General features: G+C 46.4%; 1 protein-coding gene across 1 annotated transcript in view; it reads right to left on the bottom strand.

Moving 5' to 3' along the window:
• Positions 1–19,841, bottom strand: part of LOC137151014 (cystathionine beta-synthase-like) — a 35,861-nt gene extending 16,020 nt beyond the window's left edge. The window contains exons 1-6 of the mRNA XM_067545187.1: positions 19,833–19,841; positions 19,183–19,367; positions 9,654–9,760; positions 4,766–4,900; positions 2,357–2,436; positions 723–854 (exon numbers count right to left, since the gene is read on the bottom strand). Coding sequence (XP_067401288.1) covers positions 723–854; positions 2,357–2,436; positions 4,766–4,900; positions 9,654–9,760; positions 19,183–19,361 — 633 coding nt within the window. The 5' untranslated portion in view covers positions 19,362–19,367; positions 19,833–19,841. The remainder of the gene's footprint in view (positions 1–722; positions 855–2,356; positions 2,437–4,765; positions 4,901–9,653; positions 9,761–19,182; positions 19,368–19,832) is intronic.
• Between the last annotated feature and the right edge of the window lie 7,465 nt (positions 19,842–27,306).

Raw genomic sequence — 27,306 nt, 5'->3', positions numbered from 1 at the left:
ACCATGTATTATTTGGAGAGAAAAAAAATCTCATGACTTTTCAGCACAGTGAGTCATCAGGAAGACAGGAGCAGAACTCAGACGTGCCTGACTCCCAGCCCCAAGCTCAGCCCTCCAGCCCACGCTGCCTCTAGGATGCTTAACCGCACAATCTGTAAAGAGGTCAATGATCATCTACGCAAGAAGACTAAACTAGCCTCCCCCTGCCTGAGATGAGCCCTGTGGCAGGAATGTACAGTCCCTGAACAGATGATCCTCATATGTGTCAATGTGTGGAGCAAAAGAGGGACGTGCTCAGACTACCACTGCCCACTTTGTAGCAGGAGTTACAAACAGCAGCTTGTTTGACCCTCACTGTGAGCTCTGTGTAGAACTTATTTTCCCAAGGCTATACATGTACTTTAAAGTGGTGGCCAAACAGTCTCCAGATAGAACAGGATAAAAATGTGCTCAAAACCCCATAACTTTAGCACAGGTTCCACAGTCTGCTCCAGCTCTTTGTTTTTGCAGCCCAGTGCTTCAAGGAAGAGAAGTCAAGCCACGTGTGCCATGAAAATGAGCATCAGTGTCTGGGAGAAGAAACGCAGTGGCATGAAGGGCCACAATGGAGAGCACTGAGCACCTTATCTACATGTAGCAGAACGAGAGAGATGAGTAGGCCTAGGCAATCCTGCATAATTCAGATTTAAGGAGAGAAGAACCCAAAGAGTAACTGAACTTACCTGGTCCAGAATGTGGGAGTTCGGGATTTCATATCTCAGCCTCCGAGCAACAGAAACATTAGACTCAGGGGAATCAAACCTGGTGCACGGAGTCCTAACAATCTCAGCACCAAGAGACCTCAATATATCGACCTGTAAATCATAAAGCAGATACAATAAAGCTGATCTCCTGTACTGCCGGTAACCTGAACCTATGTATTCATGTTAGTGTCAAAAGCCAGACTGGGCTTTGCATTCATGAGACATTTAAGATTTAGAGTGGTTTAGAGCAGTGTTTCTCAAATAGTGTTCCGCGGAACCCGGCTGAGTTGAAGGGTTCCGCGAAAAAGCGGAACTGCACTGCTGAAATTAAAAGAAATCGTGGCCGCCGAACAGCTGATGGGGCCGCACCAGCCTATACCGCGCCACCAAAAAGGGGAAGATTTCCTGGACTTTTCGGCAGAGGGTATGGCATGGCCGCGCAAGGGTTCCACGGCGAAATATAATTGAGAAACACTGGTTTAGAGATACGTCTGATTCTCAGTCACACTAATGCTCTTTTACATCATCCTGGCAGCATAATGGGCCTTTAAATTGATTGAAAATGCTACTTGAAAATACTCCTATATACAGAGGGCCTTCCCAGCCTGGGTAGAGCTGGCATACGGATTCTAGCCTGGCCCTGCTCCTAGCCTCTACAACGAAGTGGTAGCTGGGGGGGATGACCAGGATCCACTGCACTACTACTATTTTCTGGGTTTCAGAGGCCATATGGAGCAAAGCATATGTTAGAGCACTCCCAAGACTGCTCTCATGTACACCACAGGCTGGGCAGCCCCAGCACACAGGTAGAGCAAACTGGCCTTACGCACAGGAAAGGAGTAGCTGAGAATGAATTTTTATCAACAGAGAGACACTATTGTCTAGCTGTGAAAACAAGAGAGCCGGGTATTAGAGCTCCTGGGTTTCTGATCAGTGGTTGTGTGGGTTATTACAGTTGATCTGAGGGGGTGGTGTTTGATCCAGGTTAGGTTTAGGCTAGGGTTGACGTTTGAGCCAAGTCAGGGCTAGGATTCAGGTCTCAATTCTGTGGTTCCCACGTCTTGCAAACTCTTTTTGTGAGATTTTTGCCCCAAATGAAGGAAATCTCACAAGATCATGTGAAATTTCCATTATCTTGAGGGGGTTTCCACCATCTTGAGAAATCTGGTCAACGGTTCTATGAGGTAACTAGAAATATCTTCTGTTTACATAGAGGGAAATGGAGGCACAGAGAGGGTAAGTGACTAACCCAAAGTCACACAAGAAGTTAGTAGCGGAACTGGAAAAAGAACCGAGGAGCCCTGCATTCTTTTCCTTTGAGGTAACCCTCATACACATACTTGTAGACACAAAATTGCATCATGTCGGTGCAGAAATGTACCATATTTGGCTAATATTGTATACTGCACAAGCTGCATAGCTGACACCAGATAATCAGTCAGATTATCATTGCCTGCTTCACTGTCAAGAGAACTCTTCTGAATAACTAGAAAAATATGTCATTACTCATAATTTGGCTTATTACCCTATATAGGAAAGGATTCACTAGTTCTCAAGAGAGAGAACTTTCCCCATTCCTAGGATTCTAGTGTAATATCATAAAGGACTCTGACCTTCTCCATGCTCATTTTCTCTGGCAACACAATGACGCAGCGGTAGCCTTTCACTGCAGCAACCAGGGCCAGCCCGATGCCTAGGCAATGGGGGAGGAAAGGGAATTATTCAATGACAGCATTTGGCAAAGTCAATTCCTGTGCTTCCTATGTTAACTTGTCTCACTGGTAAATGCAGCTCATAGATTTTCACTTAAAGCCTAGACAGAAATGTACCATCTTAGACTTCTTGCATGCTCTCTGACAGACATAGCGTAGGAGGATGTTTTACTTTGAGAGCTGATTTATAAGAAGTCTCTGTGTCCCAGACAGCCAGGAAAGAGCAATGTGTTTTCACAGCATAGAAACTGAAGTGACTGGAAAGGCTAAGAAGCATTTTTCTACACTTAGCAAAACTCTGATCTCTTGTTTTCCCACATATGTCGTTTTTATACCACCGAAAAGACATAATTTCATTTAGACAGCTCTCTGTTCTCCACAGGACGACTTAACACCCCTCTCTGTCCCCAGCAGTCTAACTTGTGTGCGTGTGGGACAAAGCTGCATGTGTGCTAACCTCTTTCCATGGCTAGCTGGCAAACTGTAGCTGTGCTCTGATTTCATGCTGAATGACTGACCGAGCCAGCTGTCCCCATACTGGATGGGAAAGTTAAATGAGGCTTTAGAGTCTGAATCTGTCTGAGAGGGCGCACAGGGCATATGTGAAACATTGCTTCTGCACTAGGGCACTCTGTCGAAAACGTCTGCAATATACTCGGGCAGGTTAAAATACAGGCTGTAGCTTGTCACAGGATTGGTAGAAACAGCTTTAGTATTAGATCTAGATCAAATGGTCAGAGAAGAGAAAAGCAAAGACATTCCATGTTAAGGCCCTGACGCTGAGTTCAATCACGCCATTCAGGCACAGCCCAGCACTGGAGGTGGTGTGGAGTCACATGACCCTTAGGCAAGGGCAGGGAGGAATGCTGCCTCAGGGGTGCAGAATTCCTTCCTGCGGCATCCACTAATACACCCTTGCATAGGGTGCGGCTTAACCCCTCCGCCCCCAACCATGCTGGTCTCGTTTGGCCTGTTGGTGCGAGGGGGGAGACACAGACCCATGGCCCTAGCAGCATGAGGGTGCTGCGCACCACCAGGAAAAAAGTAGGGTGGAGCCCTGGCCAGTTGTGACTGCCTCTTGTGCTGGCTACAGAATGGGGAAGAGCCCCTGCACCTCCCCTGCCCCTTCTCTCCCGTGAACTGGCCCTAGCTTGTGCCTGGCCAGCAGACAGGGAAGAAATGAGGATATATTTGTAGGCTTAGCAGAATTCAATTTTCTTTTTTGTAAATCATTTTGATGGATAATATTGACATTTATTTTTAAGCATTTTTAAAGATTTTTAGCCATTTAAATTTTCACAGTTGTGGAAAGTTATGGGGGACGGGCGGGAGGGTCAGAAAATTATTCAGTGACAGTAGACTCTGAGATTCAAACGTTAAAGCTCTCTAGCTGTTGAACCACAAATTGTCAACATCACGTGTCAAAATATACGACGTAAAGAGCCTTAGATCATTAAAGCCCACTTGCTTTTACTATTCATTCGCTCGTCCATTTGTAACAAGCCTAATTCAGAAGTCCAAATCACTGGATTTTGACTATAATAAGGTCTCAAGCAGACTTCTGCTTACTTTGTCTATCTGTAAATGTTGATTATTAGTGATGGAAATATATTTTTCTGTCAGTTTGTGTACAGGGCAATCAATATTTAATAACACTGATCAATAAAAATCTAATCCTTTCAAGCCTATTTATTTGTTGGGGGAATTCAGGGAAATTCCCCTGTCAAAACTGGCTCTAACTATTCAATAACCCTGCAGCCAGGAAATATGTTATCCGTGCCCCAGCTCCTCTAGATTTTTTTGTTAGGTGCATTGTTGTTAGCTAACAATCCAGTATTACCACACACTGGCTCTGTAACTTTGACACCTTGGTGCGGTTTTAACCCATCTAGGAATTTCAGCAATAAATCACCCCTGAGATCTTATTTCCTCTGGTGTGTTACAACACCTAGGCACAGTTTGGGGAGGGGGGTGAGTTGAGGACAGAGACAGAGTTATAAGGACAGAGGATAACCTCCAGACTAAGGCACATATAACAATGTAACACACACGCTTGCAACTTCATATCAGGCAAGGGGGTAAATTTTTTTAATCAAGCTTTCCCTGTAAACATGAACGTATCAGCAACAAATGGGGCCAATGGGCAGTGGAAAAGGGCAAATTACATTTAACAAAAATCGTTTAGCAAGGCTTCATTGTAGTAGGAGTTGAAAGGCTCCATAAGCTTCCATCCCGCCCCGCTCAGAAATGTCAGGCCATATATTCCATAACCTCGCTGTCCACATGCAGGGCCATAAATCCGGTTCCTACCTGTGTTTCCTGATGTTGGCTCAATGAGTGTGTCTCCAGGTTTTATGATCCCAGCTCTTTCGGCATCCTCTATCATCCTCAGGGCAATTCGATCCTTCACACTCCCCCCGGCATTGAAATACTCGCACTTTGCCACTAGAATTTGAAGGGGAGGCAAAATTACAAATGAGCCCAAATCCAACTCCCCTGTATACAATTTAATCCATGCTACCAAATACATTGAAACCATCACTACAGATAGGGCCCAAGCATAATTTTTTCGGGCCCAGTACAAACTTGTAACACAGGCCCCCTCCCACACACATACCACAATCCCTCATCCCATACATACAATCTCATGAGCCAGGAAACATTTTTTTCCTCATGATAATGGGGGTTGCAGCCTGGGCTGGGCCCCACAGGGCCTCTGGGCCCCAGTAAAGTGTACCCTTTCCACACCTCCCCCCATGTGGGGGCCCTTACTACAGAAAGGCCTTTATACACAGAGAAACGTCAGTTTTTCACTGCTTCTCACCATTCACCACCCACCAAGAGCAGAAAAAGTATGTAATCGTAATTAACCACTAAGAAACCGCCACACACCATCATTATCTGCAGCATTATTCTATATACATAAGAGATGGAAAGAAGAGATATTATTTGTTTTACATTTTAATGGCACTTTTTATCCGGTAAAATTCAAGTCAATAAATAATGACAAGAAGTTCTACTAGTAAATGTCAAATTTCTAAGTCTGTTTCAAGAGCTATCAGCCCTCCTATTTCTGGACACAAGATGATTGCCAGGTTGAGTCACACCCAAAATAAAGTGGGTGCTTCCCCTTCCTCTGAGACATCCAATGGTGCCATTGTCAGAGATGGGAGAACTGAGTACAGGGCTCATTGGCCTTTTCTGGTACAGCAGTTCCTACATTCTTGTAGCTTTATAAAGACTCAGATCTTGGTAAGTATCCTTTTGTGCTGTGTTTGTATGCTACCCAATGAAATAAATAATTATCATTTGGCCAGGCCCTGATACTCTTTCTCCTGTTGAGTAGTACCTCAGAGCTGGTTCATGCTCCCTTTGAAGCCAAGGGAGTTTTGCTATCGGCTGCAATCAGAGCAGGATTGGGACCTGACTCCATGAGAGGTCAGTCTGAAGTCAACGGGACCTCTTGTGAAGTAAATTACTGCTCAGTGAGAGTAGGGTAACAGATCGTGGCCCTGTTTGTTGAAGGCCAACAAAGTGGAACTCAGTGCTGACCAGAACAGGGAGGAGATATGGCCCATGCCCCAGGAACTTACAATCTAAGATCCAATTTGTGTCACCCTAACTCACACTGAGTTGTTAGGACCTTATACTGCAAGGAAACGCCCTTTGAAAACAAATCAAGAGACAATGTACTTTCAGGGTTTACATTTTATGAGATAAAGTGCTAAAATCAGGCTACAGGGACATCCCAAAAAGCATAAGTGACTATTTTTAGTCATTCCCACAGCATTGTTATCCCCGTGTTCATACCAGTTACTGCAAAAGTTTGTTTATTTTGCAGTGTACTTTGTGCTGATCGACAGGTGTTATAAAAGAGAATTTAAGGCCACTCATATACCTAGTGTTTCCCTTCCAGTCCTGCACCAGTTGGGGAGACAACACCCTGGAAAGTAGCAGCACTGCACATCTTTCTGGTTTGCCCCTTCTGTGTCTCCTGGGGGCATGCCTCATGGTAACAATTTCCAATGTACGGCAGCCTGCAGAGGTGCACATGCAATTGATACTCTGCCGCTGCTGCCTATGCTCCCAACACCATACCCCCTCCAGCCTTTGAGATAGGGGTCCTATACCGGGGGAAAGGTACACTGGAAAATGTCTTTGCTCAAAAGGAACCTGAGAGTGGGAAGAGCAGATGGGAATGGGATCCCAAAACTGAGAGAAGACAAACATTTTATCATGGTTAGCATGAAGATTAGAAGCATGAGAGTAACTACCTGTGCTTTGATAAAAGACAAAAACACCTGACCACAAACACCTTTCCTTAAGCGATGACGTTATATCTGACCTCTCAGTTCTCGCCCTGAAAGGAAACCTACACAACCCTTTCAAAAGACGAGCCTGGGCACTTACATTCATAACTTTGCTAGCCACTAAAAATCATGGACTGAATAAAGACAGTGGATTTATGGCTTATTACAACAATCTCTAACCTACACCCCCCCATTTTTTTGTCCTATGACTGCAGAGGTGTTAACTGGCCACTTCATTTTGAATAGCCCGTTACAGTATGTGCTAACTACTTCTGCTAAACAATGTGTTCAGCTGTGGCACTCTGTCTGGGGCTATGGCACACTTAAAAAGCTCCTGCAGCACCACTGCAGCGCTTCAGTGTAGACACTACAGCAACAGGTATGCTGGCTGGTGTAGTTAATTCACCTCCCCAAGAGGCAGTAGCTCGATCAACAGAAGAATTCTTCCATTGACCTAGCGCTGTCCACACCCGGTCCAGGTTGGGTTAATGGCATTGCTCAGTGGTGTGGGTTTTTTTCATGCCCCTGAGAGACGTAGTTATGCCGAGGTAAGTATTCAGTGTAGTCCTGCCCTGGGTACCTTTCCCAGACCTGAAGAAGAGCTCTGTGTAAGCTCGAAAGCTTGTCTCTCTCACCAACAGAAATTGGTCCAATAAAATGTATTACCTCACACCCCTTGTCTCACATGGTGCAATAGAATGATATGTTCTGGCACAGCTGCAGAGAGCCAGGGAGTGTATCATGAGGATTTCAAGAGGATGGTAAGAAGAATTGCTGAAGTGATTTCTATGCTGAATCCATACGCACACACCCCCCGACCTCCAGTGTAGATACAGGGCTGCTAGGCCTCGAACAGCTCATGTGACACTCATACAACCCTGCTGGGATCCTGCATCCTCTCCAGAGGCTCCGGTTTGCTGCCAAGAGCTGCTGTGGCTTCTGCTCTGTAGCCTGCAGGCAGCCTCACTGCTCCCTCTGCTGGATTTGAACGGGGAGGGAACAATGAGGAGAAGGAGAAGGGCGTGTGCAGCAACTGGTGGGGAAAGGAGGTGAGGGCCCCTGGCTCCCCCAGCACCCTCACATTGCTCCCTCCTACCCAGCTCTCACCCCCACCTATCAGCATTCCCCCAACCCACTGATGGAAGCACCCGCCAGATATCCTCCAGAACTCCTAAACTCCTGCCTCAGATGCCACATTTTGCGCAGCTCCATTTCCAATCCCTGCCAGGGCTTGGGGCAGGATAAATGGGGGAAATCAGCAACACTCTCTCATCTCTGACTGAAATGCCACATGTGGCGCTGGATCAAACCTGGCAGCTGTGTCGTTAGTGCAGACATTCTGCACACAAATCCAGGCTCAATTCAATGTAAACTTTTGCCTTCCAGTTCATCTAACATTTCCTAGTTTTACTCGCCTGGATTGGTGTGGCAGGTTTGAAATATGCAGTGAAACATCACAGTAAATAACTTGACCTGTCACCAATTCTGTTTATCTTGGCGAAAGTGTTAGTAACTGGAGGGACCCTCCATCACAGGGAGGGAGTAGAGGAGGTTGTTGTTATTAAGGCTAGCACGTTGTCACAGTAAATTATATAAAAAGTTGCATTTTGGTCATGGGGAAAAATGAAAAAAAGTCATGAATATATAGGGAGACAAAAGCCACAAGTCCTATTACATTTAATCAATCAGTCTCCTTTATTTTGCAACAAACTATTTAAAAGTCTTTAAAAATATTCAATGCCACTATCTGAGAGCCTCCTAGTTCAGCTCTGTAATAGAAGCCATGCAGGAAGATGTTGTTGTAGCCATGTCGGTCCCAAGATATTAGAGAGACAAGGTGGGTGAGGTAATATCTTTTATTGGACTCACTTCTTCTGGTGAGAGAGACAAGCTAATGTAAAACAATCTGCTCCACCTTGCATTTTGCTATGATGCTCTGAGTACCCTTCCCAGATCCAAGGAAGAGCTCTGTGTGGCTCAAAAGCTTGTGTCTCTCGCCCACAGAAGTTGGTCCAATCAAAGACATTACCTCACCCACCTTGTCTCTCTAATGCAGGAAAATGGGCAGGCAAGAGAGAGATGCTGCTACCTTTAAAGGAGAAGGATGGTCCAGTGGTTAAAGCACTAGTCTAAGATGTCAGAGATCTGCATTCCAGTCTCTGTGCTTTCTGTGTGACTTTGGGCAAATCACTCAGCCTCTATGTTCCTCAGTTCTCCATCTGTAAAATGGGAATAACACTTCCCTATCTGACTGGGGAATAAATACATTAGAGATTGTGCAGCACTCAGGTACTACAGGAATGTGGGCCATGGAGAATAAATCCTTTTGCACTGTTTTGCTGGTCCCCCAGCCTCTGCGAAAGAACAGCAGCAGCCGCTATATCTCCTCTGAGATTTTTCTCCTTCCAAAACTGCTGACCCTGTGACCCTGCTACTCCTAATTATGGCCTCAGTCCTGTGAGCAGCGGAGTATCCTCAACACACATCCTATTTTTTTAAAAATGGAGATTAAAATCACAGAATACATAAATTCCATCAGTAACAAAAGTGCAGCTGGTCAGTGGGGGTAGTGGTCGTAAGAGTCTTCCTGGGCAGATCAGCTTGCAGTATCAAGGCCTGAATTACTATCAGTCAGGTGCTTGTTACAGTGTAGTTTGAAATGCAGGCCACTATTTTAACTATGATAAATAATTCTAATGTAACCCCAGGTACAAAAGTATCCCAGATATGCCAGATTTCCTCACCTTCTGTTCACACTCTCCCAACCCTTAGTTAGTTACTGACTCTCTCATAAAAGAGGCCTTGTTCCCCCCCCCCCCCCCCAGCTCTTGAGCTTGCCACTCAGTTCAGAAAACCTGACAGAAGAGCATTGAAAGTCAGCTACTCACAGAGCTCACACTTGAGTCCATAGGTCTTCCCAATCTTGTTGATTCGAACCAAAGGGGTGCGGCCAACTTTCTTCAAAATATTTGGCAGGATGTTTGTTTCTTCCTGCCTGTGTTAGTGGGGGAAGAAAAAAAATTATCAGTTATCATAGACTCATAGAATCACAGAAGATAGAGTTGGAAGGGACCTCAGGTGGTCATCTAATCCAACCCCCTGCTCAAAGCAGGACCAACCCCAACAAAATCATCCCATCCAGGGCTTTGTCAAGCTAGGCCTTAAAAACCTCTAAGGATGGAGATTCCACTACCTCCCTAGGTAATCTATTCCAGTGCTTCACCACCCTCCTAGTGAAAAAGCTTTTCCTAATATCCAAACTAGACCTCCCACACTGCGACTTGAGACCATTTCTCTTCGTTTTGTCATCTACTGCCACTGAGAACAGCCTAGCTCCATCTTCACTGGAACCCCCTTTCAGATAGTAAAAGGCTGCTACAAATTCCCCCCTCATTCTTCTCTTCTGCAGACTAAACAAGTCTAGTTCCCTCAGCCTCTTCACGTAAGTCTTACGTTCCAGCACCCTATTCATTTTTGTTGTCCTTTGCTGGACTCGCTCCAATTTGTCCGCATCCTTCCTGTAGTGGGGGGCCCAAAACTGGACCCAATACTCCAAATGAGGCCTCACCAGTGCTGAATAGAGGAGAATAATCACTTCCCTCGATCTGCTGGCAATGCTCCTACTAATGCAGCCCAATATGCCATTAGCCTTCTTGGCAATAAGGGTGCACTGTTAACTCATATCCAGCTTCTTGCCCACTGTAACCCTCAGATCCTTTTCTGCAGAACTGCTGCCTAGCCCGTCGGTCCCCAGTCTGTAGGAGTGCATGGGATTCTTACATCCTAAGTGCAAGACTCTGCACTTGTCTTTGTTGAACCTCATCAGATTTTTTTGGCCCAATCCTCCAATTTGTCTAGGTCAATCTGTATCCTATCTACCACTCCTCCCCGCTTAGCGATGGTAAAGAGCAAAAATCTCTGTCAACTGGAATACAGGTGGGTGGTAGGAAAAACTGGCATCCTTTATATCAGCAACACCGCTACTGAATAACTTAATTTTAGCTGCTTTTATGATGTGACTTGCAGGGGGATATGCTGTTGCCCGTTCAAAAAACAAACATGCCCCTTCTACTGCTTCCACCACCTTACATCCCTTGCCCTGTGGCTGTGCATTCACTGATAAGCTGGAGGGAGCTTCGAAGAGCCACCTGTTACCAGAGTTGACCTTTTTACCTCATGAAGGAAAATCTCAGTTTTGATTTTTAGCTGTTGCTGACCCCGCCATACCGACTAGCTAGGACCCCACTCCCAGACATGCAAGGGATGGTTGTAAGCGGACAGGTAAGTCCCACCCATCTCAAGAACCAAAGGAGACTCATTCCCCAGCAGACCAACTAGAGACTAGACAGCAATCACTGCCGGTGCTTTGGGGAAAAGCTTCCAGATAAGGAAGTTAAATAGAGGTGCTGCCACATGAGGACTAAGCACAGTGGGTCATGAAGTACTAGCCAGAACGGTGGTGGAAACATGGATGGGTTTTTTTTAGTAGGGGAATGTATTTTACACAAGGCTTGGCCCGTGCACCCTTTGTGGAGGCTGAAAAATTCTACGGGAACCCTTGTTAAAAGTTTGCCAGCACATCACTGAGAGTATGCAGGGGGTATGTGAATCTGAGCTTTGGGGCCCACCTGGCATCTATTCTGCTGCTCTTTTCCATAGATAGTAAGTGAACTGTGGCTATAGAGATGGGTCAAAGTTCCTAGCATCATTGATATAATTTGACCTGCCCATTCTGACTTGCATAGTGCATCCCTTTTTCTTCCCTTGATGAAACAGCAGATGTACCCATCTGTATATAGCAGAGGTGGTCAAATTAAGTGACCCCCGCCCCCCTCCCCTGCTGTGCAGAATCCTCTAGCCCCACCACCCTGCTGCAGGGGAGAAGCTCTAAGCTCCCCATCCCAATCTGGTAGCTGGAGAATGGGGGAACATAGGAGCTCTACAAGCCGCACTTTAACTGTAAGAGAGCTGCATGCAGCTCACGAATCATGGTGTGGCCACGCCTGGTATATAGCAATGGGTTTCCCGTCCCCAGCTCATTCACTGGGTTGCAAGTGAGTAGAGTTAGAGGCCAGAAAATGGAAAATGGAAAAAACCCGGTTCAGATGGTGTGAGGCCACCTGTAGCCTGCTCTAGAGGCAGCATCCATTCCCCCAGGAGGGCTCCGACTGCATCAAAGGATTCTCATCAAAGAGAGTCTCACTTTGTTAATTTGAATACCTCTGATACGTCAAATACATCCCCCAAGAAGAATCCTTTAAAATTCTCACCCTCCGAGGGTGTGCAAGTAACATCCCAACAATCGCTTGCTGTTCACAGGTAACAAGATTTTAAGTAGATACTCCAAACCAGAATAGTTTCTCATTCACACAAATCCGAAGCATGACCTAAAGAATCAGGTGTTTATTAGCATCAGGCACACTTGGAATAAGAGCACAGCTATGGATAAACCAGATCTGGAGTTCTGTGCCCTTTAAATGACTGGTTGTACCTTTGATATTTTTCATTGGACCAGCAAATAATCTTGTCCACTTATTCTGCCAAGGGCCTAGGGTTGCAAACTCTGGGTACATCTGCACTTTGAGCTAGCTCCAGAAGATATACTCACACCAGCTCTAATTGAGCTATTGTGTTATTAACAGAATGTAGCTGTGGCAGTGCAAGTGGTGGGAGGGGCTAGCCACCCTGAGTATGTACCCATTTGAGACCATAGGCATATACTTGGTGTAGCTAATCCCGCCTGCTGCTTATGCCCCTGTGGCTACACTCTATTTTTAGCACACTGGCTTGATCAGAACTAGTGCAGGTAGGTCTCCTCAAGATGGGAATGACATCCCCAGCTCCAACTGTAGATGTATCCAACAAGTCTATGCTCTCAGATTAAGGAGATAGCATCCCTGTATTGAAGAGCTAAAGTGGCAAACCCACAAAAGTGTGTGTAAAATGTATTTTTAAATATTTATGTCCGCTCACATGTCTAGAACCCAACCAGGGACAAAGTTTTAGGTGGTGTCAATCAGCTCCAATAGTATTTTGCCAGTTTACAATAATTGAGGATCCAACCTCCATTTGTTTAGAGCAGTGATACTCAGACCTCACTGGTTCAGGAGCCAAATTAGCAATCGACATTACCCAAAAGAGCCACAGCAGTGTGAATTCATTGCGTCATTTACTAGCGCACAATATATTCTTATTTAAAACGTATGACAAAGGAAAAGTTAAGTTTATTATATATGTTATTCTCACAGCACAATGACTGACCAAGCATAATTGTTTTATTGTAAAAATGTATTTTATCAACTACAATTGGTTAATAAAATAGTAAAAGCAGCCTGATTGGTTACTAATTAAATCACTGTTTTAATATCATGTGTGGCAAAGAGCTGCAGGAAACACATTAAAGAACCACTTGTGACTTGGGAGGCTTAGCCTGAATGTCACTGGTTTAGAATGAAATATTCTTCCTGTCCTGTAGCAGAGAGCTCTGATTTTTCCACAAAGGACTAAATTCTGCTCTCAGTTAAACTGGTGCAATATGGCCTTCTGGCCCGGCTTTATCTGTTCGGTTCCAATGGAACTAGCTCGTGTTACTGCAGCTGGGTAAATTACACCCCCCTTTCTTTTTGTTTGAAACACACATTTAAATGGCCTTTGGCCAAGCAGATGAGGAGTTTACGGCCTTGGACCTTTTACTCTTACAGAAAAAAAGATTACTGAGGGGTGTGTTTATTGGACCCATATCTTAAGGCAGAGCTAAGCCATTTCCTTGAGTTGGTCGTCTCAGTATTTTTCCTCTGAAAAGGGTAACAACCTCAAGTTATGCACCTTTCACTCAGTGTCAGATATATAAACACACCTGGTAAATGCTATCACAATTTGAACTCTGAACCCACATCATCCTTGAAATACTGAGGATGTACACGGCCTGATAGTAATAAAAGTGGTACAGATTTACTTCTCATTCAAAAGTGACAAGTTTTATTGCTTCCCCCCCCCTCTATGGATTGATCACAACGCTGAACCTTCAGTACTTGATAGTTGAGTTGTCTTCGTTAGCCATGATTGGTCCCAAAAGCCATATGGCTTTGTTTCTGTTTCTGGATTGGGTGTGCATAACTTCTCTTAACAGGAGAAGGGCTTGAAGATGCTCTGAGAGTTTTGAATCTCAAGGAATGGTGACCATTTAGAAGAAGAAAGCAGATAAAGAGGATTATGAGATCGTTTCTGGGCCCTAGAGACCTTACCCCCTGAATCATTCTTAGAAAGAAAAAAAAAAAAAAAAAAGGTTACAGTAAGTTTACTGGGTCCAGAATTAAAATGTAATTTTGTTTGTCATATACATAAAGTAACTATGTGTGATGCATGAATAGTGTGATCAAATCCTTGTCTGGCTGATTTAATTGCTTCTGTGCCCTGGCAGGTGTTTTGCAGAATTAAACAACATCCTTTAAAAATATACTGACTGCCTTGACCAGTAGGCAGTGACAACAAACAACCATAACAGAAGGTGGAGGGAAATTTGTTAGCTAAAACCCCCCATATTCAGTCCCTAGCCAGACACAAGGAATCACTCCTAGTCTCCACCCCCACATGGCTTTGTCCTGGCAAAGTGGCTCTTCCAGTACCTACAAATGCTTAAGCATGGAAGCTTAAAATTCACATTCCAAGAGTAAAACAACTACTCAAATGCTTGTGTCACATAAGCAGCCTTCATACCAGCGACTGAGCCAAGGACCTCCCATAAGAGCTGTAACTGACCCATGCCTTCTCTGGCTCAGCATGGACTGGAACACATAACACATGCTGACCAGTGGGTCATGTTTGCAGAAAGCCAATACAGGAGAGGTGCAAGCAAGGGCAAAATGAATCCATTTTTAAATTCAAACCACTATTTGTGGATAAGAGTATATATAAAGAGAGAGAAAATACCATTTTCACCCTGCTCCAGAAATCAGTGACAAGTTTCAGAGGGGAGCTGGTCTGGTCAGGAGATTTTTACAGAGGTCAGAAATTATTGGTTTACGAGGGAAGTGGACACGCTGTACTAGGGTGACCAGATAGCAAGTGTGGAAAAAGTGGTATGGAGAGGTTAATAGGCACCTATAAGACAAAGCCCTGAATATCAGGACTGTGTCTATAAAAATCAGGACATCTGGTCCCTCTACTCCTTCTTGAAGTTCCTCAGTCATCAGGAATTCTCCTTGCTGGGATGAGAAGGACCGAAAACCAAGAATTTTTCCACTTATTGTGGCCCACTCTCTTGAATCATTACCTTGCACGGTGATCACCCTAATAGGAATCATCTTTCTTGTTGTGGTAAATAGAGCATGGAGAACCTAACATGAAACTGGGGAGGCACTAAACTTCTCTCACCTCATGCTAAATTCCTTTCCTTACCATGAACATATTTCACTGCAGGTAGCAAAATCTAACAGACATATAAAAGCTTCCAAGCTCTCTGTGAAATGTATGAGGCTAAAGGTTCTCTGAAAAATGTCTTTGGTTCACTGGAGAGCCTGTTGGGTTTATTCCAGTATCACTGCCTTTTGTTTCAGTTCTGTTTCAGTGGGAATGAGAGGGTTCCACTCCAGAAATCCCACTTTTACTTTGTGAGGAATGCTACTGTATAAAATGCCCAGAGGAAAACCTCACCATAGCAGGATGCAAGACTTGATTGGCCATTACCTGGATTATATGAGGCAGCATGACTGGTTCATAAAAATGTAAGAACCAGTTCAAACCTGTACCATTGTGAAACTTTAGAAAAAGAGAAGATGTTGGATCAGGTGAAGGGGGCAATTACCTAATCTCCCTCACAATCCATGCTGGACTCATCAGCAAGTCTGAAGATCTGCCACACCGGCTGTAGCTGCAGTTCTTGAGACTGCCAAAGGATCAGAACTGCACACTGTCTTCTTGGGTGTAGAAATCCAGGATGTAGTCAGTATATAGACATTTATGCAAAGTTAAAAGAAATACCCAATAACCTTGGAGACTGTGCTATACAATGGTGTATATTAATGCAGTCTGGGTAGTACATATTTTCCTTTATAAAGTCAAAGAGCTCTGTGTTTCTGAAGGTATTGGGGCAAGTTGGACTCTGGATAGAGACATGGGAGTACACTTAGGTGGAAGGGATCCAGAATAGTTTTGCAAGATGATCTTTCACACATGCTTCATTTTCTCAGATTTCCCCAGAGATCGCATACATTGCTGAAGAATAAGTCATTCCCAATCAGCATGCATGTTAAAAAGAAAACGGATTCAACTGAAAGAGCTGCTCCTTTAGCTCACCAGACATTCAGCAAATAAAATAACTTCGGGACTATATTTCCAAAGCATTTTTTAATGAGGTGGCTAAATACTCCACAGCCCCGAGACTGTTCCACCCTGTCTCCTTCATTAATCATTCAGAATTTCTCACTGGTATCCCATGTTTTCAGTTTAAAGATAGGAGGGGTTTAACACCACATTGCACTGTCACTGGCAAGAAAAGCAGGAATGTTAGAAAAGTCTCAGAAGCAGGGTAAGAAAAGAGAGACTTTCACTATCTCTGAGCAACAGGTTTCGTTAACATGCAGTTCTGATACTCCCTGCACTCTGTAAAATTGATCTTGACTCAAAGTCACGTGAACACAATAAAAGGAGATAGGTGCTGGCTGGAAAATAGATGGATACCACAGTCACAAAACTCACATAAAAAATTGTTTTACATCACTAATTTTAAAAGACCCAAGTAACAACTATCTACAGGGTCTTTGCTCAAGTTGTATTATAGGGAATTGCCTCAGGGATCAAACAGCCAGCGGTAAATCACTTTTCATATGGAGCAAGCAGCTTTAGATCAGATTGCCATTTGAGGGGCACATGATCCACCATGGTACTTTAGATTAGGACTAGAGATGGCCTTAAACTACAAAATTCAGATATAGACGTCCCCAAAGTTTAGGAGTGTTTGGATAAGGGGTTCCAGATTGGGCCCATTATAGACACAGGCCCCAGACATGAGGTTCTGACCCAACTAACAGTGGGCTGCATGACAGTTGCTAGAAAACCTTCAAAAATTCAGTGACTCCAGCTCCTGCAAGGGCAGGAAGTGCTCCCCAGTCAGAAGATGCATTAGATATTGAACTGATATGAACTTTGGGTCTTAGGTCCACCAGTTGTTCAGAGTCAGACTTGGGGACCATTAGTCATCCTGGAATTTTGGGAAAGCCCTTATTTTCCTATGTCTGTCTGGTTGGTTTGCAGGACAACTGAAGAGCTACACATTTGTTTTGGGCAGTGCTTCAATATAGAGCTGCATCAATATGGGAGGAAACAGAAAGGGAGGACAGTCCAGTTCCATGACCCAAATCCTAAGTCTCAGGAAATGTGGATTCAATCCCTAGCTCTGCCATAGCCTCCCTATTGCCTTGGGAAGTCACTTAATTTCTGCATGCATCAATTTTCCCTTTTTACGGATGGGAATACCTCACAAGGGTGGGGTGGATTAATGCCTAATTAACATTTGTGAAGTGCTTTGAGATCCTTGAACAAAAAAGGTAGGAGAGCGAAGTATTAGTCATTTTTTATGTTGCCTCACATCACCACCACTTGGTGTGCACAAAACAAATTCTCCCACATGGAAAAGGTGTTTATTTAGAGGAGAATCTTGCCCTTTTTTCAGTGCAATCAGGGCATGTTTGCTGGCCTTGGAGGCCTGATTTGGAGCACAACCTCCACACTATAAAGAGCCTAAGCCTGTAGAGGTTCTTGGCCTGCCACAGCATGGGTCTGGGGTCAGAGGCAAGAAAGTGGTAAATCAAGGAATGGGATCCTGGAATCTTACTTTGTAGATCCTCCTTGTCACAGGGTGGGCTGGCCCTGTAAGGGATTTGGGTTCAGCTCCTCATGTGCTTCGCAATCTGGTCCCAAATGTTAGGTTTGGGCTTGGGGTGGTGGTTGGGCCAGATGATCAGGCATCACGTGATGGTAGGCCAGGAGATGGGGCTTCTTCTATGATGGAGCCTGCTCCAGCAGAGTGTGGGAGACCAAGGGCTAGGAAAGAGTTAGGGTGGTCTCTCCAGAGAAGCTCTGAGTGGGCCTGACAGAGTTCCCCTGCTCAGAAGGAGCTTTGAGAGATCCTGGGGCCTGAAGCCCTAAACACAAGAACAATGAAGGTGAAACCCATTCAGAGTGGCTTCTGCAGGGGATCAGGAGGGGATCCAGGATCTGAAAGGATGTGGCTCCCAGCCAGATGAAAAGGACTGGCTGGAGCCACCTGCCATGAGGGGCTGGAGGAGAAGCATCATGAGAGGGGAAGCTGAGGAAACACCAGGCTGCAGGACTTGGGATTTGGAAAGAACTTGTGAGCCCAAGAAAAGGACTGAACAAACGATGGAGCAGGAGAGAATACTTCTCTTGATCTGAGATACTTGAACTGCGATGCTTTAATAAACCAGGCACAAGAAGGGGTGTTATTTCTTCCACAGGTAAGTCTGGATGCTGTCTTTGCAAGGTCCATAAAAGGGGGGAAATGAGGCAGTGGCAGGATCCAACACTAGATTGCTAAGACACTGACACACTTCTATTTGGCAAAGGAATGCTAGGGCTGTGGAGTGGCAGCCATGAAATGGGCTCTGCTCCATGATGCAACCTGTGGGGTTGAGAGACCAGGACTCCACCTACCTTCCTGTCAAGTTACTGGGCCTGGATAGTGGTGAAAGCCCTGTGGCCTTGACCCTGATCTGAGGCAACTGAATGGCCTGATGGTGCTACCCTTACTCACGATGAGTTCCAGTAGCTTATTCCATGAGCAGTCTTCCTGATTTCAGCAGGACTGCTCCCAGAATAAAGTACCACTCAATGTGAGTAAAGGTAATCGTACTGTATGCACATTAACAAATCTGTACAGAGAGGGTGGGAACAATAGTTTAGAGAGCTCTATATTCATTATGGCTGCAGTCTCCAAAAGTGCGCACTAATTTTCGGTGCCCTGCTTTCCGGTCCCTAACTTCAGATTCCTAGGAGCCTAGTTTGCAGGAGTGCTACTGAGCATCCACAATTCCAGATTAAGTCAACCTTGACCTTTGATCTTCCTAAAGATCAAGGCACCCAAAGTTAGATGCTTCTGAAAACATAGCCCTGTGTGTGAGAACTTGAGCATGCGGAGCTGGACCTTCAGTCAGCTACAATCTTCTTCATGGTGAAAAAGAGGGGGCAGTCATGAGTGGGCAGTAAATATTAGTGGATCACAGGATCTCCTTGTGGGAAAAATAATAGCATAGATAAGAAATAAAATCATTGTTTTAAGTGCTGAATTCTGACTATGAACATTCTAGTGGAACCTTGAGGCACAGAGGAAGACCCTGAATTTCCTGCAGGAGAGAGGATCTAAAACAGCCTGAACATAACTAGCAAAAAAGAGTTACTTACAAGGGCACATGGGAATGAGGCGAATTGGAGATGGGCTTCTCTGGCTTCCATGTGCACCTGCTGGGCAAGTTGGGAGGAAGCCATATCTTGTCGGTGTTGGTTTCCTGATTTTCCACATCAGTGCCGTTCTGATAAGGACATCCCTTGATCTTCCTATTCAGTGTGGAGACAAAAGCCATCTTGAGCTGAGAGGAAAAGAGTGGAAAAAGCAACTGTTATAATCAGGGAGCTTGATTTTCAATCTTGAGTGTATATGCTGGGTGACCAGTTTGTATTGGGCACTTGAGCTGATACAAAGTCACCTAAAGGCAGAATTGGGTGCCTTCATTTGAGCACCCAAGTTTAGAAAATAGGCATCAATTTTTCATTATCATCTAGTCTAGGGGAATGTTTTTTCACCATCACATTTAAGGAACTGGAACCTCAATTGTAGTCAATTATGATACAAACAGCAATGTAAGTGTAAAAAAAAAAACCCAAAACTAAAACATGGATAAAAAAATAACTAAATAAAAGGCCAGTGACTCAGTCTGAAAAGCAATATTCCAAGAATTACAGTAAGTAAACCATGTAAGGATGATTTCTATAGAAACTTGATTGCCTGTTTTCTATGCCTCCTAAATTAACAAATGTTTCCCCCTCCCTTGTACCTGTTTGCAAAAACCTGGCACTCATATAGGATTCATGTGGGAGTTCAGTCATTGACTTGAATGGATGTTGGAGTAGGTCCATAATGTATCTTACAATGTTTGTTGTTCTTAAAGCACCATAAACTTACACTGCACTTAAAGGTGATCTGCAAAAGGGCAAAACGAAATTAGAGTTTCCTTATTACTTTATGATACATAAATGGGGCCTATAGAAAGTACTCTGATGTGTACAGATTTTTGGTTTTTACATTAGGAATTTAGCTCTTGTCAAGACTGAAAGATATGATTATTAGAGAACTTGTAAAATGATGGCAGCAAGGTAAGCAAAAGAAAGGGTCAGATTCCATCTCCTGCTGTGACATCTGCACATTCTGACAAAAGTTCTGGGTATCTCAGATTGAGCTGATTGGTGGCCTTAAAGTGACAGAGGGACATTTTAGGTTTCAGTGGTCAACTGAGAACAGTTTAAAAGTAAAAGGATAAACAGTTATGGCCTGTCTACACTTACAGCTAAGTCAGGGACATAAATAAGATTCTGTCTACACTACAAATAATTGCAACTGTCTTATAACCAGACCAAGGGGCAACTGTATTGTAACTGGACTCCACGATTTGATTGTATTTGTAGCAGAGATATGCAAGTAAGTTTAAATTACTGCCAAAACTTCAATACTACTATGTGGGATAAAATAAAACTAATTGTAAGAAGCACCAAATGCACATTTTCTTTTATAACTAAAAGCTTGTTTTATGCTGGTGCACCCCAGCCTGGGTGGCCAGATGTCCCAATTTTATAGGGACAGTCCTAATATTTGGGGCTTTTTCTTATATAAGAGCCTATTACCCTTCCCACAACCTGTCCTGATTTCACACTTGCTATCTGGTCACCCTTACCCCGGGAGACTCTCCAATCCAGCCAAATCCTGTTTCAGTCTGTGTTAAATAAGCAGAAACTGCAACTCTGCAGCAGATATGCATCTTGGATAATTTATGAAGGTTGACGTTACCTCTCACAGCACAGCATATTCTAGCCATATCTCTTGCATTATTGTGGTGCTGTATTCTGTAATTACTGCAACTAGAAATGTCATCACTTGTCCTTGAGGGTTTGCAAACCCAAGGACAATATCTTGAACTTCCTTTCTGTTTGACTCCAAAGGTTCAATTCTGAAATCTCTCAAAGGGCCAAATTAAAGTCCCAGGGAAGTAAAAAATTGTCATTGAATTCAATGGGACCCAGTTTTTGTCAAAAAAAGGGACCAAATTATGATCCAGACCCACATTTTAGAAATGGTCCCTCTGCTTATAATAGGCCAAATCAAAGCATTTAATCCAAGCATCCCTGAGCTTCAGAGATGCTCATGCTCAAACCTGGATCCAGATGAGAACTTTGCAAGTGGTCTCTGTCTGTATTATAGGCTTAACCAAAACTCCTGATCTAAACACCCCCGGAAATGGACGTGTTCACAATACAGATCCATATCCAAATTTTGCAGCTTGATCCCATCTTCTTTTAAAGGGGCACTGTGACAAGTTGTGGATGGCCCAAAACTCGACCCACTTTTATATACTAATTCTGTGTGCTTTTATTTCCAAGTGTTCTCATTCTCTTCAGGGTAATGGTCACTAGCTTGCATTTATAAACAAGGAGGTGCCAAAAACTCAGCCGCCAAATCCATTGGGATTCATGCAGGTTTGAAATCCATGAGTTCTGCTTTGAAATTCAGTTAACCCAATAACAACGAAGCAGTGTTAAAATCATCACACATCTTGGTAGGGTAATGGATTTTGACTTCTATCATAGGTACTTATCTGGCCTCCACTATCACAGTATTTGAGCACCTCACAATTGTAAGGAGTGGAAGAATATTGTGACGTGGATATAATAGCATAGTGACAAGGCTAGGCCGGAGTTAGCATAAGTAATAATAGTTAGGCCCCATGAGCAAAGGTAGGCGCCTCATGACCAGGGCATAAACTCAGGAAATACGTTAACTGCACCATGACCTAGATATGAGCTTGAAATAGAGCAGCTAGAGACGAACACAAGTAACCACAGCTTATAGCAGTTTGGTCCTGAGCTAAGTGCCAATAGCAGAGAGAATAACAAATGTTAGGACCCAGTCCCCAAGTGGATTGAGACATAACCAATGAGCTTATTGCTAGAAGTGGGGGGAAGAAGTATATTGGGACCCCCGGGTGCAGCCCGGCCCCGAAGCTCTCCGCAGATCCGTAGAGGATCCAGCGGGTGCTGCGTGGCAGGTTTGCTCCCTGGTTGCAGCCCGCTTATAGGGGGGTGATGGGCTTCCCCTCCCTTATTGTGGTAAGCGCCTGATTTATATCCCCAGCAGCTGAGTGTTGTAATGATAGCCTAAGGTTTGTAATTTTCACAGTTTGAGTGCTGCTTAAATAAACTAACAGTGTAAGGTACTTCCTCGTCCGGCTGCTCTTTTCTCGCTACTGGGATATCAAACCACGAATCCTCCGCCTCGGCGGACCACAACAATCTAACTTATTCATCTTCATAATAGCCCTGTGTGGTAGAGAAGTGCTATGAATAGGGGACTGAAGAACAAGCTCACTAAGGTCCAGATCCACAGAGGTATTCAGACTCCTAACTCCCATTGTACTCAATGGATGTTAGACTTCTCCAAGGTCTCACAGGGGGCCTACGGCAGATCAGGAAATTGAACCCTGGTCTCCCACATCTGCCCGCTTCCTGGGTCTGTTGATTTATGGAGGCTCAGGAAGAAGATTCCCTGAGCCACCAAATCTGGAGAGAATAAAGAGAAGAGATCTTCACGATCAGACATTGCTGAACGTGCCTAACAGTTTGTTTTGCACACGCTGAGAAGTGAGGAGGGTGCCGGCTCCAAGGGCTATCTCCTGCCACCCAAAGCACACAGCAGGGGGAAAAACAAGGTTACTTACCAGTAACTGATGTTCTTCAAGTGATTGCTCATGTCCATTCCACTATAGGAGACTAACAAGCAGTATCTTGGAGGTGGGCCGGAGTTAGCGGTGAGCTGCCTGCAGCACAGCTGTGCTGAAGCCCATGTCTTCCCACACCCATTGGACAGAGGCGTGGTGGGATGTGAAGGTATGTAACGCCAGCCTGCCAGCTGCTCTGCAGATGCCCTGCCCTGGCACTCCCGCTAGGAAGGCTGTAGATGGAGCTTGAGCCCTGCTGAGTCAGCTGTGGTGGCACCCGGAAGTGGCACCTTCACCTGCTCGTAGCCGAACTTGATGCAGGAAGTTATTCACAAGGAAAGTACGCCGGGCGGAGACCAGTGAACCTTTCATCCGGTTGGCCGCTGCGACGAATAGCTGCATTGCTCTCCGGAACACCCTTGTACACCTGATGTAGAAGTCAGGGCCCCTCTTACGTTTAACGAGTGCCACCTTCTCTTCTCCTCCGAACCATGTGGTTCAGGGAAAACATAGGGAGAATATATGTTGGTCGCAATGAAACTGGGAAACCACCTTAGGCCGGAAGGCCTGGTGCAGCCTCAACTGAACCTTATCTGTATAAACTACGGTATGGGAGGGCTCCAAGGTCAGAGCCCTGATCCTGGAGACCTTCCTTGCCGAGGTAAATACCCCCAGGAAGGCCACCTTCCCGGAAGACAGGAGTAGAGGGCATGACCCTGGCGGTTCCCGGGGGGGGGGCAGGGGCCGTGGGCCATGAAATGACGAGATCCAGATCCCAGGGAGGCATCGGGTCGCGGACCTGCAGATAGAGCCTCCCGCCCCCCCTCAGGAACCTAACCGACATCCGATGGGAGAATCGCATTCCCCCTTCCAGCAACTGATGGAAGGCTGATATGGCTGCTAGGTGGGCCTTCAGGGAGGCCACAGCCAATCCCTGGAGCTTTAATTGTGGCAAGTATTTCCTGGATCGCCTGCACTGGCGAGAGACTAGGCAAAACACCCCGGGACTCCCCCCAGCAGGTAACAGCTGCTTCTACTTGACCCGGTACACAACTTGTGTTGACGGCTTCCTGCTACCCAGCAGGACTCACTGGATTTACTCTGAGCAGCTCGCTCGTCGTCTCTTGGCCACCGATCCACCACTTCCTGAGGCATCAAAGGACCAGGTCTGGGCACCACAGGCGACCGTGATCCTGGGATCTGGGATTGCGCTGTCTCGGAGGCTCCTGAGGCTGGTGATCGAGAAATCCAGCAGTATGCTGAACCCATGCTGGCGTGTCCAGGCCGGAGCAATCGAGATGGCATCTGTTTAACCCCTCCTCATCTTTAGAAGGACTGTATGCAGGCGAGGAAAGATGGGAAAGTGAATATGAAGTTCTATGACTGCTACAGACGGATGCCTTGACCACGGAGAGAGCAGCACTGTGGACACCTCGTGCTCCAGTCCGATACAGGCAGATTCCCTTTGGGGAAATCCCCCTCCAGATGGTCGTAGACGCCTTTTGTGGGCGCAGCGACCCATCATGGTGAGGGAGGGTGGCCCCTTGACGCGGCTGCCTTGTCATTCATCACCTCCGGGAGGTGATCACCGCCAGGTCCTAAGGACTAATAGCTTCCCTTCATGAGGCTGAAGAGTGGGCTTCCCCACCTGTCAATGTAGTACATAGATGCTGGGCTGTCTGTCACCACCTGTACTACCCTGCCCTCGATAAGCGGAGGAACATTCCGCAAGCCCTGCGGGCGTTTCGCGGATCTTTACATTGGTGTGCCGATGCCTCTCCTTCCTTGGCCAGACGCTTTGTGCAGGTCACCCTGTGACCTACCAGCTGTTGGCCACGTTTGGCTGTTGTCATCGGGCATTTGTGCAAATGGGCCATCCTGAGGGATGCTGGCTCACAGCACGAAGGCCTGGTCCGGGAAGCAACTGGTCATGCCGATGCGATCCATAGGCTGTATCTGAGTTAACGCGGACTTTATTTACCAGCAGGACACACCAACCACAAGTGGTGCCTGACTGGCTCACACTACTCTGGACTTGGGATCTGGACCTGCCTTGTGCAAGTCCTGCACCCCCTTTTGCCTCAAGCGTGCAGCTACCACTGCCAGGCCTTCGGTAAACACCCTCGGGGCCAAGAACAGGCCACAGGGTACAGCCATCAGCGTTAGAAGGAGCCAACCATTATGAGGTGAAGGAAGCGTTGAAGATATGCGTCTCTGACATCCAGGGCAGCATACCAGGCTCCTGTATCCAATATTGGAGCTGGGGAGACCATGCAAGACTTGCGTCCTTTGCGGTATTTGTGAGATGATGTAGGTCTGACACTGTCCTTAAATCCCCTTTTTCCCAGGGGACAAGGAAGTACCTCGAGTAAGACCTCTTCCACCATGCCCTGTGGGACCTTTCCCACTGCTCCGGGCTGAGGTGGCCTCAACTTCTTGGATGTGGAATTGCCACTGAGAGGGAGGAAGGGGGAGGTGTCGTGGGGGTTGGGGGGGGGGGGGGAGCGGAGACGACCAGGGGGCCTAGCCCGCCAAACCGAAGGCGTTCTGGCCCACGCAAATCAGGAGGAGGGTAGAGGCTAGGGCACTTTCCTTGCGTGCACCATCAGAAAGGGCCTTTTCTGACTGCCCTATCACCGAGATGACCCTTACTGAGGGCTTAAGGAGCCACTCAGGGCAGATGGTGTCTCCTAGACCCCCTGACCATGTCCTATTGCCCGTTGGTCGCTAGATGGCTGTGGCTGACACCTCTGCTGCTGCTATCCCTGGAGACCTGCCTGACACCTAAAGGTCTGTGGTGTATAACAGCCCAGGGAACAGAGCCTGGTCTTGGAGTCCTTCAGACCACGCAGCTTCGCATCCATGTGAACCAAAGACAAGGCTGACTCGTCCAAGAGAGGGCCCCGGAAGGGGTGCTGGTACCTTTTGGGACAGCCTGGGATTGCCGCTACTAAAATCTGAGCATGCAGATGGTGGGGATATGTCTCTGCCCACCAAATCAGCAGCAACTGAGGATGCCTGGAACACTGATCTAGCTCCCGTGGTACCTTCTTCTGCAATGGTATACAAGTTCAGTGTCTGCTGCCTGGCAGAGCCTCAGCAAAGCAGCTCACGGAGTCCCCCGAGGGCTCACCTTCTACTTGCTGGTATTGCTGTTGAATAAAATTTTTCTCCAAACAAGTCTGGCTTACAATCACCCTCTGGAGTAGAGCCCAGCTGCCCTGCCTATCCCTGTGGTTGGTGGCAACCACCACCAGGGATCTGGGGCAGGGTGGTGAACAAGTATTCAAACCTCTTGACTGGGGCATAATACCTTTCTCGGCTCATTTAGGTATCGGCTATGGAGGAGGGGGTTGCCATGAGGCCCTCGCTATCTTGAGCTCCCCTTTGTAGACTGGGAGGGCTACCCCCACTGTGGGGCCCACGCTAGCACATTAAAGGGACTTTCTGATGCCCCTTTAGCTCCTTCGCCTCCAGCACCAAGGTGGAGACCACCTCTTGAACAGTCCCCAGTGTGCCCTAGAATCAACCAGAGGCCGGGGGCGTGCTTCATCTGGCGGGGAGAAGGGGGGGATTGGAGGGCAGCAGCACCTCATCCTGTTGACAAGCGGAATTTGAGACTGGTGATGGGTGGGCGACTTTGCTCTCTGCCTTGATGCAAGTTGGTCTGGCGACAGCTACTTGGGATAACTTCTAGGGGAGCGTTCCTGCTTTCCCCTAGGAAATCAGTCTGCAGATCTTCCTCCCCATGCTGGGGATCTCCTGAGCCATTCAGGGGGTCCCAGCACGGGCTTCCCCCATAACGCCAGCCCCTTCTCTCTTGTGGAGGTATGGGTGGTGGTGGCGTATGCAAGGCCAACAAGGCTCTTGCCACCCGAAGGCCTCCAAAGTCGATGGTGCCAATAGGTGCCGAGGGCTCCCCCACTCCCAAGAGTCGGGGGAGGTTCCCTGGCTGGAGACACTGGCTCAGGCAGCAAGCGCCCGTGATCTGACCCCGCCTGCTCAGTTGGTGCGGGGGAGTATCCACGCTCTGAGCGCTGATCCCGTCTCTTCATGGTGCCAAGTCGGGCCGGTGCCGACGGTGCCCTCTGCACTGATAGCATGCTGGGTACCGCAGCGGAGCAGGATGGTTCGGAGCCGGTCGGGGGCTCCGTGAGTGAGGCTTTCAGGTGCATTTTGGTCTGAAAGCCTTGCAGACCTATTCTTCTCCTTACGAAGGCTTCCCCTTCCCACCCCCTCGCGCTTCAGGCAGTAGGGGTCACTTAGCGAGAAAGTCTTCCCACCGGAAGCACATGGCTAGAAGCCACGAGACCGGAGCATACCCGCTCCCTGTAAAGTCTCAGCTAGACTATCTCAGAGTCTCTAACTACCATTAACAACAGTTATTAAGCTAACTAACTAACACAAAAAATTCTTGCTTAAAATTCAAAACACGGGGAATTACATGCTTGCAGTGCAAGCACAGGCAGTTCCAGTAACTGTCACGGGCGGGAAGAAGGAACTGAGGGGGCATAGGGCCGGCAGAGCCTCATATACCGCGGCA

The sequence above is a fragment of the Emydura macquarii genome, unplaced genomic scaffold (assembly GCF_026122565.2).
Source record: "Emydura macquarii macquarii isolate MOO-44397 ecotype Brisbane River unplaced genomic scaffold, CSIRO-AGI_Emac_v2 contig_1043, whole genome shotgun sequence".
In the NCBI taxonomy this organism is placed as follows: domain Eukaryota; kingdom Metazoa; phylum Chordata; order Testudines; family Chelidae; genus Emydura; species Emydura macquarii.
This window is presented reverse-complemented; position numbering and strand designations above follow the sequence as displayed.